Source organism: Ctenopharyngodon idella, chromosome 13, assembly GCF_019924925.1.
Source record: "Ctenopharyngodon idella isolate HZGC_01 chromosome 13, HZGC01, whole genome shotgun sequence".
Lineage (NCBI taxonomy): Eukaryota > Metazoa > Chordata > Actinopteri > Cypriniformes > Xenocyprididae > Ctenopharyngodon > Ctenopharyngodon idella.
The window spans coordinates 7,884,271-7,905,222 of NC_067232.1; the positions used below are offsets into that span (position 1 = coordinate 7,884,271).

Sequence of the window (20,952 nt, forward strand, 5' to 3'; positions counted from 1 at the left end):
TTTTAAGACATTCACACAATATTTTTGTTTAAAGGCATAGTTCACCCAAAAAAAAGCATAATATGCTCATTCTCATTTTGAGAAATATATTAGTGGTTTTGTGCATCTAAAAGTCAATGGTGAACAATGTTTGGTAACCAATTTCTTCAAAATATCTTATTTTGTGCTCCGCAAAAAATAGTCATACAGGTTTGGAATGACATTAATCAGTAATTATTTTTTTATGTTGGTTTTACTGATAAATGGCTCAATTTGGTAAGTCTATAAAGAACAGCACCCAACAACTTCATTACACCACTGTGCATTCAAAAAGGACTAACTTATTTCATGTTTTGTTTGCATAAGTTACTCAACTTTATGTAATCACCGTTCTCAGGTAGGAAACAAAGACGATAATTAACTGGCCATTTAGTTTAATTATTTTCTTAAAATGTATGGTTTATGCTAATGATTATTGAGGCCTAGTTATTTTGTCAAAAAGTACAAATGACCAGTTATTAAAAAACACTTCTGGATATTGTTTGTCGGATACAAAAACATAAAAAATCAGTGTTAAATTAGTTAAAAACAAAACAAAACAAAAAAAAACGTAAGAATCGCTTTTTTTTTTTTTTTTTTGCTTCCAGACATTGCTTTGTCTCTTGTACTGTTGGAAGACTTTTTCACCAGTATTATATCATGTTGATCTACTAATAAAAACATATGGTAAAGCATCATAAGGAATAGACGTGTCAAAAAACTAGCTATCTTGTGTTTAACTAGAGCTGCGTGGCAAGCAGTGTTTGTGTGTATGCAACTCTTGCCGTGCCATTCCTTTTTCCATCCCGTTTCTTTTTTGTCCCTCCCTCACTCTCATTTTATATTAGTTCCCTTCTAATGTTCAGGAGTGCCATTGGCGCTTTCCATCAAAAGTTCAATAACTCAGCTGGAAATTAGAGAGCTCTCTCCTGAGCCCTGTGCCAGCGCAATAGGGGGCAGCCTGTCTGCTCTCACACAGGACTAGGACAATGTGTCTGTCAGCCTGTCCTCTCTCTCTTATGGGTGTAATACTGCCTCTGTATTCAGCGGTCTGTGTCTTTCTGACTTTACTCCAGTATGTTTCACTGTCAGTGACATAAGTCCAGTGTATCTCTTGCTTCCAACCTCTGAGTTTTTCAGCCTTCAAAGCAAAGATGTTAATCCTGTAATGACTCGGTTTACTGAAGAGTTTCTCAAGTCAGCACAGAAGTCTTACAGACAGGCATGTCTTGCTTTCTTACAGCATGGGAAATCTTAGGTGTGTTCATATACCAGGAGACACTTAATTATGCAGGGTTTAAATGTGGCTTCAGAGGGGGGAAAGATTGCTTTTAAAGGGATAGTTCACCCAATTCATTCATTTGCTTACCCTCATGTCAACTGTATGATGTCACCCTTTCTTCTGTAAAACACAAGCAAAAATGTTTTTAAGAATGTCACGCTGCTCTTTTTCATACAAATTGAAAACTGTGATTATTGGCTACATTTAAAAGTATCCGGAAGCAATATGAATGTATTGTTTGTGGAACAAACCAAAAATAATTTTGTTTAAATTGTTTTTCCAGGTGCCCTTTTAAAACCCACTGTATAATTTCAGGAAAAAAAATGCAAAAATTTTACCTTATCTATCCCTAAAAAGTGTATGTTAGTACTTTAGAGTAGTATATTAGTACTTTAGACTAGTAATACATACACTTAGTGTATGTTTTTTTTCTGAAAGAAACTGGGTGGCGAGGTATTGGTAAGGATCTCTTTGTTTAACATTAACAGAGAGCTGTTGTTTGTTTTTTTTTCAGAGCATCTTTGCGCAGTTCCAGTTCAGCAGTGAGAAGGTGCTGCCCTCTGATGCTCTTCGCTGCGCTCTGGCCAAAACCTTCCAGGATGAGCAGCGATTCCAGCTCGGCATTATGGATGATGCAGCTGAGTGTTTCGTAAGGGCTCTTGACTCTTCACCATCACTCTTTCACTTTCCTCCCCCTGCTTTTCCTCCTATTCTCCTCCATGTCCTTGCTCTTTCTATCTTCTTTAGTATGCTTTCACATGCCGCATTATACTCTCCGCTGAAGAGGTAGATTTTCTTGAAGAGGAAATTGCATGGTCTTAAATATTTCTTGTGTACATTGTTAGCTCAACTTATGACGTGTCTTGAGTCTATCAGTGCAAGTAGAAGGAAGATGTTTGTTATCCTCTTGGCCCTGTAACTATATCTCTATCTCAGTCTTTTCCTTTCATTGTTGCTTTCTGTCATGTCTGCTTCCATGTCAGTTTTTGGCAGGATGATTGATAATACAGATAGATGCTATGCGATCCACTGAAAAGTAAACCTTCCTGTTTGATGCTGTAATCTTTTGTAATCACAGAGAGAGACATCTCCTATTTTACAGAGTGATTAATTTCCTCCTAATGGCTCATTTTAAAGGGCATAGTATCAAAACATATAAGATAAAGAATGGCTCCCTGTCTCGGCCCCTTTCTACTGCTGGTTTAGCAACATTGTACAATGTGCTGACCAGTAAGAACTGCAAAAACTGCAAATGTAATTTTTTTTTTTTTTTTTTTTTTTTTTCCCCTCTTTAACCACTATTGTTGTCTGGCCGTTATGCAAGACTGGAGACACTGGTGAAAGGCAGATGCTTGAACACATGCCCCCATCACCCCCCACCCCCCTCCCCACCCCAAACCCAGTATCCTCAGCCATAACTCTCAGCCAAAAGATTTGAACATGCTGTTATCCACAGACTCCTTACACACCCACTGGACAGTGAGAATCAATTAACATGAGACATGCAGGACACACGCTGTTTCTCTTTAGTTGGATTTTGATTTGTGTTAATATTTTAGCAATAATTCTCTCACAGGAGAATATCCTTATGAGGATCCACTTTCACATCTCTGATGAGACTAAGGAAGACATCTGCACAGCCAAACACTGCATCCCTCACCAGAAGTTTGCCATGACACTCTTTGAGCAGGTGAATCCTCTTTATAAACAAAAAGGCAATTAGTAGTAACAATTAAGTATCTTTTCTTTTGAAGGCAACATGAAACGCATTGGCAATGCATTTCACTTCCATAATGGGGCATATTTTCTGAAAGGCAGAATATTTGTTGGGAAAAATCTAAAATGGTTTACATCAGAATTTGATTAGATCATGAAAAAGGTCTATGATATTTTTGATTAATTTATTTTGACCTGCCTGCACTGCACAGGTATCAGCAAGTGTATTTTTTATTATTTTAATAAATATTCATTAATCATTTTTCTTTTATAATAACATGCAATGATGCATCAAACATAAATATTATATTTATAATTTTTGCTAACTTCTAAATTTTTTAAAAACTTTTTGCTCACTTTGCTATAAATGTCTCTTTAAATGTGATATCTTTGTAAATAAATTTTAAAGATCATAAATGACTCAAAGTTCATATAGGTCATAGGAAAGTCATATAAAAAATGGAAATTAATGATCAATTGTCAATTAATTAATTGTATTGTATTGAACCCTAATACACCTAGTTTTTAATATGAAATGTTTACCACTCCATTTGTATAAAAAGGATTACATAACAGATATTGTTTTCTTTCTCATTTAGTGTGTGTGCAGCAACTGTGGAGCCTCCTCAGACCCCTTACCCTTCATTCAGATGGTCCATTACATCTCCACCACCTCTCTATGGTAAGCAAAAACATCCCTGCAGCACATACACATGCACAAAAGTGAGTGATGCTAAAGAATGAGGTCATTTTGAAAGCTGGGACCGAAAAGGGCCACACTGCACGGCACAGAAAACATCATGTCCTATACTCTTCTCCAGCTGAGCAAATGAGCTCTGCGCCACATCAAACACAGTGAAATCAATCAGAACAGAAAGAGATTCCCTCAATGGCCAAGAACACATGGCAACAGCCAGCTTAAATATTACTCTAGGTCTCCTGCTCACTGCTTTTAATCATGGGTGATGAGCAGCCAGATACAAAGCCGAGCCACACAGCAGAGCAGCTCCCCTTGAACCTCTGCAGTCAGACTTTGTCAATGTCTGCTTTTAGAGCTGTGAGTTGCAGACAGTCTGGATTACTGCATTCAGACTGCCAGTATGGCAGAGACTTTGCGCCGTGAACAAACAGACGAAAGCACAACAACAATAAAAGGGCTTCATGAATATTCCAGTATGCGGCTCTGTGATTAAGGAGGATTTTTATGATAATAGCTGACAGTGAAGGAGAGGAAGAATAGCTGACAGGAGAAGCACTTTCTTCTACACAATGACATTGACTCCTTGTGTCCTTGAACCTGAGTACTGTCGCTGTTCAAGTACTGTCATACGGATTACAACTAATGTTCTCATGGATTAATAAATTAGTACAATATTCAGCTAAGCAATATAGTTTGTCTCTGCTTCAAAACTTTTTCCTGATCTGCCTCGCTACCTACTGCCTACATGGAACGTTCAGTGCAGTCTGCATAGGTGGGCTCTGATCGGTTTCAATACATGCAACATTCTAATAAGAATAAATATAATTTTAAGTTAATTATTAAGTGGAATTAGTCAATTATCACTGTGGAATACCTTCTCCCACAATTTGGCAAAAGCTTCAAACATGGCTCTCATTCAGTCAAAATTTTAGAGCATTTTTTTATTATATTTGATGTATTTGAATGTCAGTGGGAATAATTATGTTAAAGATATTGTGTGGAATGATGAACTCTCCCTTGTATATACACACTCTCACTCAGTGGAGCATGTACAGGTAACATTGTGACATTGGCAAGACTGTCACCCTGAGATCTGCCTGAGCCGTGATGTTGCTCCAGGCACGCAGTGTTGCAGTGTCTTTGAGGTGCAGTGACCTCTGCTGCAACAATAAGATCAAACCGGTCTGGACAATGACCTCAGGAAAGCCCTCTTGAATACAAAAACACTGTACACAATCACACCCAAACACTTGAATGGCTTATTTAGGTTAGTGTTACAAATTTCATTTGAAGTCGTAGAGTAATTATAGGCTTTTTCATGTTTATTAAGTCAAAGCCAGCAAATACAAACACTTCACCTATAATTACAGATATGAGAGCTGCAGTTTATTGCTTGTAATATCTTAACGTATGACATGTGTTGGTTATGCTATAGTAACCAGGCAGTGCGAATGCTGGAATGCCGAGAGAAGCCCACCCCAGACATGTTTGGAGAGCTGCTGAGGAACGCCAGCACCGTGGGAGACCTGCGCAACTGCCCGGTTAGCATTACCACACACCGCCACACACTCAGATCCATCAAATCAAGTGCTAATTAGGCATAATGAAACCTGGGACAGTGTGTGTGTGTGTGCGCTTGTCTGGGTTTGAATAGGATGGTGGCCATTGAGTAATCGCTGGGTCAAAACAGGACGCAATCAGTGGAATGTTAATTTGTCTCGTGGCCCTGAGGAGGACTAACTTCTTAAGCAAAACACACACACACACACTCACATTTGTTTTCGTGTCAGATCAGGATTTCCATTGTTAAGGGATGACGGCTTATCACATTTTCATAATCAATATTTTGTCTTGTTTTCCAGCAAAAATATCTAAACATCCTTGAAAACAAGATATCTTTACTTAACTGGCAAAAAGAGAGTTTAAGAAACTAATACTTTCTATAGCAAGAATGTATTAAATTGGTTAAAAGTGATAGTAAAGACCTTTATAATGTTGCAAAAGATTTCTGTTTCAAATAAATGCAGTTCTGTTGAAATTTCTCTTCGAAGAATCCTGAAAAAAATGTATGTCAGTTTCCATAAATATATTTTGTTTTTAACATTGATAATAATAATAATAATAAATGTTTCTTGAGCACCAAATCAGCATATTAGAATGGTTCTAAATGATAATTTAAAGGGTTTTAAAATGTATTAAAATAGAAAAATAGAAAAATAGTTTTTAAATTGTAATATTTCATAATATTCACAATATTTCCTTGGTTGAGTGTAAGAGACTTCTTCCAAAAATCTTATCGACCCAAAACTTTGGAATGGTAATGTTAAGGCTTGTTTATACAGAAAAAAAAGAAAAAAGAAAAGAAGAGGTGTATGCTTAAAACAAGAAAGATACTTGCTACTGGGGTAAGAAGAATAAACTTAAAGGGAAAACAAGTTTGTTTCTTAATCCATTGGCAAGTAGTTTTTCCTAATTTAAATATATAACTAAATTTTGTTAGATTTCTTTGATATTCATATAAAACATTCATACAACAATCAATCAGTACAATTATTCAATCAGTACATTATTAGATTACATTATGCTAGTAGAAGTAAACGTTTTTTGAAAATTAACACTACAGCAGGATTTTCAGTATGAATTAAACACATTTGAAAGTTGAAGAACAAGGTGTACAGATCTGAAACAGACATGTTTTCTTGACCCTCAGGGGTGATGAAGACATGCTTCACATGCAACCTAAACACAAACAAACATACAGATTATGGGTGTGTGTATGTGATTTGTGAACTGTGTTAGGGTGACTTGTGTAAGTTCGGGCAGGAAGAATGAGAATTAATAGTAACAGTGTGTGTAACAGTGTACGTAAATATTTCTGTGTTTTTCAATAAGCTCCAGTATGAAAAAGCCCTATTTTTTCCTCTCCCTTTTCTTATCTACAGGGCAACTGTGGAGAGAAACTCCGTATTCGACGTGTCCTGATGAACTCCCCAGAGATCATCACTATTGGCCTGGTGTGGGACTCAGACCACTCTGACTTGGCAGAAGATGTCATTCATAGCTTGGGCACCGTCCTGCGGCTCGGAGATGTAAGAGATGCTCCCTACCAGTAGAGAAAATATCCCACAAACTACACTCAATGCTGCTGACATAAGTCAGATGATAGATGAACAAACCCACAGCCAAAAACAACTTTTGACTGATATAGATGGTGATAAATGCAGTCAGGCTCAAAGCAGCAGTGCTGCGGCTCTGAGATTACTGTGATGCACATGGGAATTACAGGCAGAACTTGTCAAACTTGTTGCATCAATGACAATGACTCACACTTAAAAGCGACTGTCTGCCACTGAGTTTACGCTTTCTTAGGACACAGATCAGGCACAGGGCATTCTAAGTGGGTTAACATTTCACTAAGTACCAGGTTCATGTTTCAATGTGAAATGTAAACCTTTTTAAACAGGCGCAAACAAATGATTATTGTAAGCCGAAATGCATCTAGAGATCAAGAGAGGTGTTTTGATGATCTCTATCACAGATGTTTTTAGTGCCTTTGAAAGATCTCATGGTCACTTAAAATGTGTAAGGTTTGTGTGCATCTACTTTTATGTGTGTGTATGTGAATGTGTATGTATGTATAAGTAATAAGCAACCTCTTCTCCTTCGTTTCACCCGTAGCTGTTCTACCGAGTGACAGAGGACAAGGCCAAACAGGCGGAGCTCTACCTGGTGGGCGTGGTCTGTTACTATGGCAAACACTACTCTACTTTCTTCTTCCAAACCAAAATCCGCAAGTGGATTTACTTTGATGATGCTCATGTGAAAGAGGTAATCATCTGGGCTTAGTGTAACCGGTGAATGTGAAAGACAGCTCTTAGCTTGCTGGTGTGTCAGGGTTGTTCATATGGTTTTATTTATACATGCCCTTGTCTAATGTTCCTTGCTTGCTCTGTCCACGGGGAGTTTGTGTAGAATCATTAACTGGGATAGTCCAATGTGTTGACTCGTTATTTAGCAGTGCCCCACAGGCTCCCAGCATGTGGTGAGTGGGTGGGTGAATGTATGCGTGTTTGCTCCGTTAGTGCTTGCGTGCTGTTTTACATAATTCGGCAGCTTGTTGACTCACCACTCAGGAGTGTGTGTGTGTGTCTGCGTGTGTGTCTGCGTGTGTGTCTGCGTGTGTGTCTGCGTGTGTGTCTGCGTGTGTGTGTGTGTGTGTGTGTGTCTGCGTGTGTGTGTGTGTCTGTGTGTGTATGCAGGTGTATGTGCACATGCCAGTAGCTCGCTCCATGTCAATAGTCACCAGTGTACATTATGGTCGTAACATAAAAACAAGAATGACACAGCGTTCATACGTGAACGTCAATGAGTGATGATTATGCACCAGTATTAAAATTCTGACTTATGCTGACAATATACACTACTGTTCAAAAGTTGTTTTTTTTTTGTTTTTTTTAATGAAATTATTTCTTTTATTAAGCAAGGATGCCTTAAATTGCGAAAGTAAAGACTTTTACATTGTTGCAAACGATTTCTGTTTCAAATAAATGCTGTTATTTTGAACTTATTCTTTTCATCAAAGAATCCTGTAATATTAAAATCCTATAAAATTATCACAGCTTTCACAACAATATTAAGCTGCACAATTGAAGACTGGAGTAATGGCTGCTGAAAATTCAGCTTTGACATAGGGGTGTGCGATATAACGATTTTTGATCGTGGACGATTAAAATGTCTCCACGATCTGCTTATGAAGAAATATCATAATATCGTGCTACAGTGCTTTCTATCTGTTGCAGTTCCAGCGCCTCCGTCTCAGCATACTGTTCAACGTGACGTACATTCACATCACATTTTAACGCAGCGGTAGAGAGTAATATTCGCGGGACACTTCAATCTACAAAACTTCATTATTTCATGTGCCTTGCCGGTTAAACTTTTCTATCGCATGCTGATGCACTGTTCTGACATGCGTTTTTCAGAGCGCATTCACGCGAGTGCGCACAGGCGCTAAAAGCCTGTCAAACAGCGCCTGATTACTAAGTTATCTTTAGAGTCCAATTGCTCTAATACTGTCAAATATGCACAAAGTTTACATAAACACAGTTGGTTATGTCTAAAGTGAAAGTAAACATTTGAAAGAAAATTGGATGCCTGGCTGTATATTAGATATACGTGCAGGTCTTTAAAGTGACAGAGCAGCCTAATATTGTCCTTAAAGGGATGGTTCACTGTAATGTTGTTTCAAAACTGTATTAATTGCTTTCTTGTGTAGAACACAAAATAAAATATTTTGGAGAATGTGGGTTAGCCGGACAGTTGCTGGTCTAATAGTCTAATTTTTTACTTGAATGCTACTGTTAAATACATCTACTGTAGCTGAAAAAATAAATCATTTTATTAATTTCATTTGTATAATGTGTAGCTTATGTTTTTCTTCTTTTTTAATAACAAAGATAAAATTAATAACAAATAATAACAAATAACATAAAAAATAATGACAAAGATTTTTATCTTTGCCACTTTGGCCCAAATGTCTGCCATTTTTAATTTTATTTTATATTTTGTTATTTTGTAAGGCTTTGTTTTTAAAATAGGGAAATTAGTTTGGCTGTAATGCTCAGTCACTTGCAAAATAGTAAAAACAACATGAAGAATCGTGATAAAAATCGTGAATCGTGATTTTCCTGAAAAAAATCGTGATATGATATTTTTGCCATATCGCCCACCCCTACTTTGACATCACAGGAATAAATTACATTTTAAAACATATTACAATATAAAAAAGCTATTTGCATTAATAAATTGTAATAATATTTCACAGTATTACTGTTTATACTGTATTTTTGATCAAATAAATGCAGCTTTGGGGATCATAAGAGACTTAAAAATCTTATAGACTCCAGACTTTTTGAACGGTAGTAAAAAAAAAAAAAAAAAAAAATCATGTTATGACTGATAACAGATCAATGGTAAATTTTATTTAAATATTAAATAATAATGGTGTTAAATACAAAAATTCTATATTATATTTGCTAAATGAGTGAAAAATAAAATAATATTTTATTATATAAAGTATGACATATGGATATTCATTTTGAGATTTTCTGAAGATTCCATTTAACGTTATTAAATTTTTAGTGTTTTTACAGATTGTTTAAATAAGAGTTGAGATGACAGCAAAGATAATCTAAATATAAAAATATAGGACATGAACATGCACAGTTGACTTTCCACAATATCAGCTGATACCAATCTCTAATATTGGTTGATGACTGATGTGGTACCAATATTGTGCATCCCTACTTTTTAGTAATTAATTTATTGCCAAATTCCTGTAAGTGTTGACATAGATAATTTGAACAAATAACTGTTTTAATGTTTTTGAATAAAAACAGAGATAATTTGTTATGTCACTCAGAGGGGTGTGTCATTCCCGTAGTTCTGAACATGCAGGATTTTATCTTCATAATAGCAGTGCAGGACTGTGGATCCTGGACAGTTGCATACAAAGCAGCTTTTTTCGTGGAGTCTGGCAAGCCTGTGCTGACCTGCACATGAGCTGCGCAGTGCTCTTACAAAAGCCCTCTGAAAACAAGGATATCCCACTATTGTTTACAGCCCCAGCTGGACAGCGGCAGGGCGTGTCCTACAGAGAGAAACCGCCATGATAGTCCACCGCAAACAAACACACACACTAAAGCTCACTCGTTCACGCTTTCGTGCATGCTTGTCTGTTACTGTGGCCGCTCGGACATCCTGTCTGGTTATGGAGGGAGCGTAGAGAAAGTCGTCCATTTGAGAAGTTGGAGTCAGGGTAAGATTTGTTTGAAATGTGTCGGACTTGGGTTTCAGTCTCAACTTTGTTTTTCAGGTATCCAGAACATTTTAACCTGGCCTCTACTTTTGTTTAGTGTTCCCACAATGTGACAGTAACATTTGGTTGAGATCTGTAGGGATTGATGTTTTCAAAATCTGTCAAACGTATTATTTGAACTGCTTTAAAACTATACTTTGTCATTCTCGCTGTCATTTTCTTTCTCACAGATTGGGCCCAAGTGGAAGGATGTGGTGTCCCGGTGTATAAAAGGGCATTACCAGCCACTGCTGCTGCTCTATGCTGACCCCCGGGGGACGCCAGTGTCAGCTCAGGATTTGGCCTCGCGCCTAGACCTACATCACTACACTAAAGCATATTACGACAGTGAGGATTCAGGTATTTACACACCATCATAAGGCTAGTTTTACTCATAGATTTCACATTATTTCTTTCATTGCTTCAAGAGCAAGTTCTACACACGTAATCAAATGTTTAATTCATAACAAAATGAGTAATATTTCATGTTTGATTATAATAATTATATCTGTGCATTGCTTTTTAGACAAATATTTAGTGGAGTTTGCTAAGGCTATTAGTGTAAAAAAGATCCATTTAATTTTACAGTAAAAAAAAAATCATCAGCTGTGGTTGTCGGAAATTCATTTATAGCTGTATATTTCATTAGGTCAATATTCAAATCTTCTTGAACTACTAAAGTATGCTTTTCACCTTAAAATATACTGATAACCACTATGATACAACCACCCAGAATACTGTAGCAACCACCTAGCAATGCCCTGTCACCTCCCTAGCAAACTCAATGACTACCACCCACAAAATCTTAGTGTTCTATTTGGGCAGTTGTACTAACTCTTTTTTGCTAAAAATGTAAAAATCTCCAATTGGTAGCTTTAGTGATATGCATTAAATCTTCTGTTTTGTCAGGCCGTGAGCCATCAATTTCCAGCGATACACGGACAGACTCCTCCACAGACAGCTACAGCTATAAGCATTCACACTCCCACCACGAGTCTATGGCTTCCCATTTCTCCTCTGACTCCCAGGGAACCGTCATCTGTAACCCTGACAACGACTCTGCCTCCCACAGCAGCCTGGAAACCACAGGTACGTCAGTATATACGTTCACACAGTTTGGACACCATATTAGATATATTGACACTAGATGCATTGATCCATATAGTCAATTCATCCTGTTTAGGGCTGCACAGTTAATGACCTGACTTAATGCTGTTATCAAGTTGCAAAGGCTTTGATTTAATTAAATATAAATATGCACTGCGTGTTTCAGACTGAAGTGTGGCACTGTGTTCATTTACACGTGGCAGCACGTTATCCTGTGTTTTTAATGTCTCACTTCACAGTAAATGCTGCGCCACACTAAAGCTGCTCTGAGTTGGAGTAACTTTTTCCTGTTGTTTTTTTTTGATAGCATTAACGAAACAGACAGCAGCGGGTATATTAAGTTGCTTTCACTTTAAGACCTACAGAAATGCGCTGATCCAATACTGACACGCATCCCAAACTGTTTTTTACTTTTTGCAGTATAATGGCGAATTATGCAGGATTGCAAAAAATTTTTTTTTTGCTTTGTATTCTTCAATTGCAGAATCTGGGGGGACTGAATATTCCATATTTTTTAAAATATTTTTAGTAATAACAATAATAGCAATTAACAAATTATTATTATTTTTTTTATATAGTCATATTGATATATAATCACAAAATATTTGGCCAAATTGTGCAGCCATACAAACAGTCACAGAAAACCTGTTTTTTTTTTTGTTTTTTATCAGAAAAATCGCAATTAATTTTTTTTCCCCTAATCGTCTCCTAGTCCTGCTGCACTACAACTCCAACAATAACTTTTGTTGTTTATTTTGTGAAGGTCCTTTGACTGACAGTGATCCAGTGCAACGCCTCACTCTCAGAAAAGACGGGGTCTTGGACAGAAAGGGAGGTGTTTTGGACCGGAAAAGAAGTGCCAGCAGGCCACGAAAACTCGAGGTCCGGGGTGATTCAAGAAGTCGTTGCTCTAAGACAGATGAGGTGTTATCTGCCGGCTACCACAGTGAAGGTATGTATTTAAACAATATAATGCTGTCACCAAACCACAATACAAAAAACAAATAATTGTGTTATTTTAATGGAACCCAGGTTAACAATCCGTAACTGTGGTCAGTTGATTGATGCTCTGGCAGATCATTAGAGGATCGAATAGCATGTTGGGCAATAAATGTGAGCTGCATTAGTCATCACTGTTGCTTGTACTGGCTGTGTACAGTAATATTAGGTTATGTAAAAATAACATTTCCTCTTTTTTTTCTCTTTTTTTCTATCATTTCTCTCTAACAGGCGAGACTTTAAAAGAGCAGCAGGTTCCTCGTTCCCTACCTAAACCCAGCTCCAGTCGACTTAGAGACTTTAAAGAGACTATGAGCAACATTATCCATAACCGGCCTCTTTCTGCATCGTCCTCGGGCTCAGTTTGCCCACCTGACTCCAGCGCTAAGGCCCAAGACTGGGAAGCTGACAGCACCAGCAGCGAGTCCAAGTCCAGCTCCTCTGGAGGGCGATACCGTCCGCCCTGGAAGCCTCGGCGTGAGGCCCTCAACATCGATAGCATCTTTAGCAGGGAACGGCGCAAGCAGGCCGGGTACAGTCCGCTAGGAGTTCTGTTGCCTGAAGACACCGGTCCTCAGGGGGACTTGGCGGCATCCATGGAGCACACCACCTTGCGAGACCTGCCAGGACCCCTGAGACGAGGGTCAGAGCAGCCCCCACGACTTATCCAGAGGATGGAGAGTGGCTACGAGAGCAGTGAGAGGAACAGTAACAGCCCCGTCAGTCTGGACATGCCTGTTAGCGAGGGCACCAGTAATGGCACGCACAGGTATGATGCAAAAATGTTTATCAGAACTCCTAAGGATCTTTGTTGGCACATTATTCATCTCTCTCTCTCTCTCTGTTTTCCAGCTTACAAGAAGGAGGAAAGAAAAAGCCTCTACCTGAAGCCAACCCATCATGGAAAACTGTACCTGTCACCAAATCCAAGAGCAGCAGTGCCCTACTGCAGGATGTCAAAGCGTCAGTCAAGGGCAGCAGTCACATGAGTTTAGGTGTGTACAGTGTGATCATGTGTGTTTATAGTCGTCATACAGCCATCATGTGGGCGATTTCACCTGTTCTTTACCTCAGGGCATGAATCATTCTTTCCAAATGTTTAAACTAGGTGTCACATGGCTTTTTTTGCTGTTTCAATAAATGGACTTAATATACTAAGCAAGCAGTATTAAGCAGAATGTAGTGGAATCAGTGGCCAAATACATCCTGTTCCTTTCTGTGAAATGTTATCTCTGTATATCTGTTATGTAAACTGAGGAACATGAATCTGCCCTGGAGAAATATCAACTGCTATATCTGTTTGTGCTTCTCCATGTGACCAGAATAGATATGTTTGGCCACTGTCTGTGGTGTGTTTATATATATATATATATATATATATTTTGCATATTAAAACTATGTGCCTCTTAGGCTGATTTCACTCTGCAAAGCTTAATGCATAGACTTTTTAATGAAGAATGTTTCAGAATTAAGAAGAGAATCAGATACAAGGGGTTTAGATATAATCATTATTTAGTATTATTTATATACTATTATTTATTAATATTATAAATTAGCTTTTTAATTTTAGTTTAAGTTTGTGCTTTTGTCATTTTTATTATTTTATTTTCTATTTCTCTTAATTTTCATTTCAGTTTGTCATTTTAGTACTTCAACTTATTTATTTTCTTTTTTTAATCTGATGGTTGTTTTATTTTGTTTCAGCTTTATTTCAGTAACCGAAAGCCATTTTCAGTTTTAGTTTTCTTTCTGCACAATAACAACACTGCATGCAAGTCAAATGACACTGGAAAGTTGGATGCCAAATTATTTTTTTCTGTTTACATGCATGCAACAAGGTCCAGTCTGTGTTCTGGCTGTCAGTGAAAAAAACAGAATTAGTTGACCGTGTAAATGCAGCAATCGATCATCACAGAGTGTTTCCTTAATATTATAATGTTTGTGTTTGTGTGTAGCAGGTGAGGGCCGCAGTGAACTGGATGAGCTACAGGAGGAAGTTGCTCGCCGGGCCAAGGAGCAAGAATTACAGAGGCGAAAGGAAAAGGAGAAAGAGGCGGCCATGGGCTTTAATCCCAGACCCAGCAAGTTCATGGATTTGGACGAGCTCCAGAGCCAAGGTACGGCGTCAGCATGCCACGCAAGGGTGAAGGGAGTGGCTCTGTCTCCGGATGCATTTCTTGGGTTTCTGCTGTGGTTTAGCATTTGGGCTTGGGACTGCACGTGTATGTGTGTGTATGAAACGCAGGTGTGCTGGTTTCTGTGCTGAAAAGCGCTATGCTATCATGTTTGTCACCTGCAGGGAAAGGGGAAGGCTTTGAAAGGTGTGTGTTGGAGGCAGAGACTCTGTTAGACCAATCTCTGAGGTTGGAACAGGCAGGAGAGGTGGCCACCGCTCTGTCTGTGGTTAACGAAGCAATGTGTAAGTAATCCTGCCCTCAGCCTGCTTCTGCTATCACTACTGCCATGAGTTTGTGTGTCTGTACATCTCTGTGTTTGAGTGCGTTTGTCTCTGTTTCAATATAGAGACTCTCTGTAATGCAGTGCTGTCATACACCAGATACACATTGACTAAATATGTCTTAAGACAATAGTAGGGTCATGGTTTAAGTCTGCATTTACTGCTTATTCTGACTGGATTTTGGCTGTGAGGTCATAATGATAGTGGTTTGCCTGTAACCAGTAGCCATAAAGAAAAGGGGTCTGGCCCAATACTATGGCAACCTTCATCTTGAATTCTGCATATAGTAATGATGTGATGTGTGACCATGTTGAGATCTGCGTCAGCCAATTAGTATGTCCTGCTGGCTGCTAAACAAAAGTTGTTCGCCTTTGTGCCAGTTCCTAAACCTAACAACAGGATTGTCATTGAATAACAAATTTTGTTTCTTGTTTTTAAAAATAGTAATAATAAAAAAAATCAGTTCAGTTGAAATATTTAAAAACCCTTTTTTAATAAATTTGACCATATTAATATATTTATTACATTTTAACATTAGGTGTTGTATTGAAAAACCCATATCAGCTGACTCTACTAGTCACTACGTAATGCACAGCCTCAAGCATATATTTTATCATAACTGGATTTGACCAATCAGAATCTGGGGGCTTGATTCATGAAATATTCTTAAGAATGAAATTCTTAACTACTATCTCATTCTTATTTTCTAACTTAAGAATATTTTGTATTCCCAAAAACATTTCTTGAAAATGTTCTTATCTTTTTTTTTTTCTTTTTTTTTAGATTGCACTAAAGAAAAACTTTGAACTGAAGAATTTAAATTCCTGAAAAGAATGTTTTTAAAGATCATCATAAATATCTCTTCAGTAATAACTATACAAAAATAAATTGAATAGGCATATTCATTTTAATTTATAGAAGTATTCAGCAGATCTGAAAACAGATTTGATACAGAACGCATTCACTCTAGAGAGAGCACATGAAAGACGAAAATTTAGCATGAAATGAAAATTCACTCTATTTTTATAAATGCATATTAGATCTTATACAGATCTTATTAAGCAATTCATCCGTGCATATGTTTAATTAAAAAAACAAAACAAATTAAAACATTGACCTTGTAATGTTTAATCAAAATGTAATAACCGGTCCTTCTAGTGAAAATGGCAGGCTTCTTTATGGAGACGTATGCAGGATTTCTCCAATAATTTAGTCCACTTAAACCCCGCCCCTGCAAGCTCGCGTTCATCCACCTCCACTTTTGAGTTCAACGCCCCATCTCAAAATCCAGTCAATGCATAGAACCAAGTCCCTGGATTTCGTTAATCTATTAAACTCAGATGTACGTCATAATATGAAAGAAAAGATCTGTCGCTATTTCCATTGCATCACAAGCTGAAAATACATGCCACGTTAGAAATGCGACACAGATTGCTAGACTTCCATCACGTCAGTTGCAATGAAAATAGTGTGCCTGCTTAATATGATTATTACTGTAATCTGCAGGCAGAACAAAATGATGGAGATATATCTAACTGCAGAACCACATGTCACAGCAGTCTGAGGACAACAGCGCCAGGCCAGTAGCGTCAGACCTGAAGTTAGGGTGATGCTGACGATCGTGTAACCCGCCCCAACCACTAACCCTATCCTTCACTATAAGGATAAGCTCAACCTTAATGAATGCGAAACCCACCAAACCATTAAACCTAGCGTTAATGACGCTATAAGCTCCACCCCAACACTGGTGTGAGACTGCTAGCCTGGCGCTGCTGTGACATATGGTTCTGCTGTTCTGCAGTTGGTTATTATTGAAAAGATGGCCTTTAAAGTGTTTTTCATTGAGTTGATCAGTGAGTCTTCCAAAGTATGCCATTTTCTTCTTAAGAAAAATAAGAATTTTTCAAGAATTGCACTTAGGTCTATTCTTATAAACTTCTTAGAATTTATCTTAAGAAACTAACTAAGTTCGTTCTTTGGATTTTTGTCAATCCAGCCCCAGAACCAGAGCTATCAGTTTTATAATTATCAATAAAAATGTTGTCTATGTCTTTCTGTCTTTGATCAATGTGAAAGGCTTTACTTACCAATATTATTTTTTGTCTGTCTGTCTGTCTTGTGTATGTCATACCCTGAGGTTTGTCACTTATGGGGTGTTCACATGCACAAACATGCACACACACAGACACAGACACACACACACACACACACACACAGACACACACACACACACACACACATACACACACACACACACACACACACACACATATACGATCTCACACCTTCCATGGCCTGGCCCCTGTGTGTTACCTACACCTCACTCCCCCACCTGCCTCACAGTTTCCAGAGCCTCTCTAGGGTTGAGTAGATTGCAGCTTGTATGATGCTGAAAGCATTGTCGTTCTGTAATTATTTATAATTAATTATACTGCGATGCGGTGTTAGGCTCGGGTAATTTGCTTTTCTTTTAGTCCAGTGGCTGTCTGAACTACAAATCATTTTGATTTAAGTCAACTTCATTATAATTTAATCATTTTGTGCTTGAGAGAATTTAACATTTGTGTAAGGATTTTATTAGGTTCCCCATCTCCCCTATTTGTGTGACCCTCCCGTAACCCCTTTCCCATAATTCAGTCAGACATCAAGATCCTTTTCATTTCAGTTCCTCGTAATGTTTGCATGCGCCCCATGACTCGGCTCTTTATTTTCTGCATCTGTTACATTTTTTCTTTTGCCTGTTTTTGTTTTGTTTTGTTTGCGTTGTAGCTAAACTCAGGCATACCTTGCATGAGAGCAGCGCTAACGCTCAGGGCAGGATGCAAAAGTGCATGAGGAGAGCACGAGGTCTGCAGCAGCGCATGCAGCAGCAGCAGGAACTGCAGCAGAAGCAACAGGAGGAAGAGAAGGAACAGAAACAGCCCCTCAGGTACCTGCTGCTGGCTGCGGTTGTGTATGTGTGTGTGTGTGCTCCAGGAGCCCCGCACACAGGAAGAGGAAACATGCATTTTGCCTTAAAAAATAATGATCATTACTGTTGTAAGTTGCTTGGAGGATTGAAAGTCAGGTTAGCGTAAGAGACCATATTGCAACGCGCTGCCCAGGTAATGTCACTCTTTTAGAGAGGCTGAAATAAATCTGTATGCTGCATGACAACAAGAACTGGTGCAAGATACTGACTCACAGTTCACAGTTTATTATCAGAAACTCATTGTTATTTTTTTTTATGTTCTGCATTCAGTGAACAGTCTGTCCCGGTCCAAATACTTCTGACAAATGTTAAAGAGGATGAGAAGGCAGTTTCAGAAGATGCATTAAGACCACCGTCACCTCTCCACATGAAACCTCAGTCTATAAATAAACCAATTTCTGAAGCCCCCGGACCTCCTGTCTCCTCCTACCATGCAGACACACTTTCTCAGCAGCAGGGCAGCACAGGAGACAACTCCAGTCCTCTTGCTGTTACAGAGAATGGGCCGCACTCACACACGTGGGGCCCCAGAGACCCCGTAACTATCACAAACTCTCTTGTACAAACTGCTAGTAAATGCAGTTCTGCCACTGTGCCTGTTATTGCAGTGAATGGCTGCAAGGCTCTTCTCCAGTCCTCAGTTCCACTCAATACACCCTCTGGTCCAACTAATTTCAGTGCCCGTCACACCCCTTCCATCTCTGATCACTCTAACTCTGGGGAAGGACTGCAAAACCCACCTCGACCTCAGTCTCTTCATGGCCTAACCCACGCGCCCCACAGCCATGCTTCTGATGCCTGTCAAAAATCACTCCCGGCACACTCACGTAATTGGTCCTGTCGCAGTCTGGAACGTCCCGATCGCCGTCCTACCGTGATGGACTCCTCCCCGTACTCTCCAGCAGACCTTCGCTCCCCCTCATCCCCCTGTCCTCCATCCCTTTCATCACCAGCACTAGAGCAGCATCCAGCCAGCCCTATGCCTGTGGAGAGGTGGGCCGAGAATGTCAATCGATACTATAATTCCCAGAATTGTGCGCGGTCGGGACGAGGCTCACCCTGTGAGGAGCTGTCTGAGCTGGACTCACTTTATCAGGCCAGCTTGAAGGCTCCCAGCATGCCCCGAGCCCCACGGGGACCCAGTCCTCAGCTTGCCAGCAGAACAGGTAATTTCGAACAAGACCTCACTTAGGATCCATACAACTCTTTATACATATAAGTATAACTCTTTTACATTTAGTAAAATCATAATGACCTTGTTGTCATTGTTTACTTATTTTATATATAATTAATGAGAAGTCCTTTCTAGAGACTATTCAGGTTGTATAATTGTACTGTTTTACTAGGCCCCGCTTCTTCTCGTAAGCACACCTCTGGATTCTCTGCCACACTTGGCCGTTCTAAAACCCCCACAGCAGAGATCGAGAGGAGTGCCTACAGGACGCCAGCATACAGCACTAAACCTCTTCAGAAGGTGAGTTGGCACACATGCATTTTCTCAGTAGTATTTATAGTATTGAAGCGTATGTAAGATATATGTATAATTATCATTAGACAAAGTGAAGAACTTTCTTACTGTTGATAAGGATATGAAACGCTAATGCAGTGTGTCATTATGTGTGTGTTCAGCCTGTGTCTGCTGCTGCCTATGATGCACCACTGGGTGAGGATGAATCATACAGTGCCGAGAACCTGCGACGAATTGCTCGGAGTCTCAGTGGGACTGTCATTGGAGGACGGGCTGATGTACCCCAATCTCGCAGCTTTGTGAGTGTTTCACAATTTAAAGTCAATTGGTCAAACACTCAAACCACATATTATGCACTCAAGATACTTCAGCAACATTTAATTTGCAGCTTTCGAGTACTTTTTCTCAGTATATGTAAAATGCTACATCATGGTTTAGTAATTGCAGTTTTAAATGTTTGTGAACTCATTTTGAAAGAGGAATACTGCCACCTGGTGTGACTGTAGTGAACACAATAAAACTGAAAAACATAGAGCAGTGGTTTTCAAACTTTTACAGGTGACATACCACTTAAGCTGCAAAACTGTTTTTGTTAGTTGTAATTGAACTTTAGTCATTTTATTTTATTTATTTATTTATTTAAATCAGCCAATCGTCACAGACCTCTTGGAATCCTTCCTGGACCACCAGTAGTCTGCGGACTCCAGTTTGAGAACCACTGATGTAGAGCTTAAGTTGTTGTTGTTATTTTAATTTTGATATTTTCTACAGTTGATATGTCCATTGTCCATCTATTCTTGTGTTACCAATTGTTTTTTTTTTTTGTCATTTCTGTCCTTGTCTGGCTGGGTCTTATTTTCACATTGTCTCCTCACTCATTCCTTTCATTCCTCTTTTTTATTTCTTCCATAAAGGACCCCCATGTCTCCAGGATGTCCAAGCATGTGAATGTGCAGCCCCCCACACGTCGCTCCACCACCTCACTGCATGTTTTACCCCCTCCTTCCCACAATCCTCCTATGTTCCCTCACGAACCACAGCCCCAATACCTTCACCCAAGCCACCTCCACCATCCCGCCCCTCCATCACACCTGCACCAGCAGACACTGAGGCCTTCTCATGGACAAACAGGTAACCATCTCACCCCACCCGCTCGTTCAGCCTCCATGCCACAGACACAGATGCAAGAGACTGCCCTCTATGTTGTTGTCTGTGGTCTTGCGTTCTAACAGTTTTGTTGGTAAACTGGTCAAAGGACCTTAAACACTTATGAGTTTGAGGATAATGAAATTAGAGCTTGATGATTCATCTTACAAGTTGCATTCATTTTGACTGTTTAACCATTTCCTGTCCCCTGATTGCGTTTTTTTCTGATAA

At 39.0% G+C, this 20,952-nt stretch overlaps 1 protein-coding gene across 10 annotated transcripts in view; it reads left to right on the forward strand.

The window, feature by feature from the left end:
- usp54a (ubiquitin specific peptidase 54a) overlaps window positions 1-20,952 on the forward strand; it is a 53,111-nt gene that overhangs the window by 29,390 nt on the left and 2,769 nt on the right. For 6 of the 10 annotated variants that reach the window (XM_051917394.1, XM_051917388.1, XM_051917392.1 and 3 more), the window contains 18 exons: window positions 1,815-1,949; window positions 2,877-2,990; window positions 3,616-3,698; window positions 5,152-5,257; window positions 6,659-6,805; window positions 7,395-7,544; window positions 10,764-10,932; window positions 11,482-11,661; window positions 12,443-12,631; window positions 12,910-13,447; window positions 13,531-13,673; window positions 14,634-14,795; window positions 14,978-15,097; window positions 17,906-18,065; window positions 18,378-19,273; window positions 19,454-19,581; window positions 19,737-19,874; window positions 20,490-20,706. In XM_051917394.1, coding sequence (XP_051773354.1) covers window positions 1,815-1,949; window positions 2,877-2,990; window positions 3,616-3,698; window positions 5,152-5,257; window positions 6,659-6,805; window positions 7,395-7,544; window positions 10,764-10,932; window positions 11,482-11,661; window positions 12,443-12,631; window positions 12,910-13,447; window positions 13,531-13,673; window positions 14,634-14,795; window positions 14,978-15,097; window positions 17,906-18,065; window positions 18,378-19,273; window positions 19,454-19,581; window positions 19,737-19,874; window positions 20,490-20,706 — 3,775 coding nt within the window. Of the gene's footprint in view, window positions 1-1,814; window positions 1,950-2,876; window positions 2,991-3,615; window positions 3,699-5,151; window positions 5,258-6,658; window positions 6,806-7,394; window positions 7,545-10,763; window positions 10,933-11,481; window positions 11,662-12,442; window positions 12,632-12,909; window positions 13,448-13,530; window positions 13,674-14,633; window positions 14,796-14,977; window positions 15,098-17,905; window positions 18,066-18,377; window positions 19,274-19,453; window positions 19,582-19,736; window positions 19,875-20,489; window positions 20,707-20,952 lie in introns of those variants that run through there. The other 4 variants (XM_051917393.1, XM_051917395.1, XM_051917396.1 and 1 more) reach the window with 4 other exon arrangements.